Below are 1416 nucleotides of genomic sequence, written 5' to 3'. Positions count from 1 at the left end.
TATACAAATCTTTTATGGGATGAGCTGCAATAACCAAGCTCATTCAAACAGCTGAATCTTCCTGCCAAGTAATGGCAGGCAGTTGCCTGTAGCCTATGACGTAGCTTAAAGCAGTACAGACCTGTCCTACAAAAGCACATCTCAAGACCTAATACAAGAGACGCTGCAGCAGCTCCGTGATTATTACCGGATGACACGGCACGTGTTGTGCGACCCCAGTTCTTATATCAGCCGCTCGGTTGGTGGCATCTTGATGACGTTCCACATTTCCACTCGAGCCCCATCTTTTTCTTGACGGCTTGGGCTGTATGTTCCCTGAGTTGCTCTCCTCCTCTTCATGGCAATCGCTGTGGCTGCAACAACTGCAAGGAGAAGGGCAGCCCCCGCAGCCCCGACCGTTCCCACAACAGAGGAGTTGCTAAGATGCGCCCACACTGCCTGCTGCGGTAGAACAGGGTGTTACTCAGAGCTTCCACGGGGACAATGCTGCATTTCACATCCCTCATCCCAGCTCCTCTCTCTAAGCTGCACTGTGCTGACAGCAGTGCTAGACAGGGGCGTCCCCTCCGTGTCACACACGAGCGCAGGGAATACAGCAGCAGTCTGGTGACCCTTGTCCTGCTCACCACTTCCCCCCCCACGCAAGCCCTAAGTTCAGCCTCTGGCAACAGGCACTGCCGACAGCTCCGGCACCGGCCCACAAACCCACAACATTCTGACTGCGCCTGTCCTGGGCGGTACCCATGGGAATGTCTAACAGAGATCACTTCACAAAACACTGATTTGTACAATGATTTCAGTAAATCCTGACAATTCCCTGTAACGCTGTGGCTGTCACAGGGCAGGAGTTCACAGCTGCTGTTGCTGTTGAAGACTGCTTGTGAAAATCTCATATACCCGAGCTGAAAAAGCTTTGAGTGCGTTTCAGTCGTTGACAAAAAAACAGAACAGTATATACAAACCAATCATAAATACCCTCTATACAACGCTCCTTAAAAGTATATATAGATCTTAATCTGTAAATTAGTGCCTAATTTAACCCTGCCTTTTAAATCAGATTTAACTATGCCATTGCTACCTGAAAGGTGGAATGGAGCCAGAGCAACTTCAAAGCAGGTGCACCTCAACAGCTCCTGCTGAGGTGAACCTCTGGGGCAGTCCGTGGGGCAGGAGAGAAGGGAGTAAAGTGGCTCACTTTGAGCCAGTGGTGTGCAATTGACTCAATTAACTGAAACCAGCTGGGACAGCTCTTGCATATACAGTCTGCCTTGCACGTCTAAGTCCATGTCTTCATTACCATGCCTTAAGGAAACTGAGATAGGGCGGATCTGCTGCTGCAAGTGCTGGAAAAAGATCAAGGTCAAAGCAGACCTTGCAGGTGCGTCTCCTTTTCATGGTAGTGCCTATATTAACCGC

The 1416-nt window shown here is 49.9% G+C and overlaps 1 protein-coding gene across 1 annotated transcript in view; it reads right to left on the bottom strand.

The window, feature by feature from the left end:
* Positions 1-222: 222 nt before the first annotated feature.
* The window catches only part of LOC104157624 (protein crumbs homolog 2-like), a 39507-nt gene continuing 38313 nt past the window's right edge, over positions 223-1416 (bottom strand). Inside the window, exon 13 of the mRNA XM_009695035.1 lies at positions 223-441. Coding sequence (XP_009693337.1) covers positions 223-441 — 219 coding nt within the window. The remainder of the gene's footprint in view (positions 442-1416) is intronic.

The sequence above is a fragment of the Cariama cristata genome, unplaced genomic scaffold (assembly GCF_000690535.1).
Source record: "Cariama cristata isolate BGI_N322 unplaced genomic scaffold, ASM69053v1 scaffold2962, whole genome shotgun sequence".
In the NCBI taxonomy this organism is placed as follows: Eukaryota; Metazoa; Chordata; class Aves; order Cariamiformes; family Cariamidae; genus Cariama; species Cariama cristata.
Note: the sequence above shows the minus strand (reverse complement) of the source record. Positions and strands in the feature narration are given on the sequence as shown.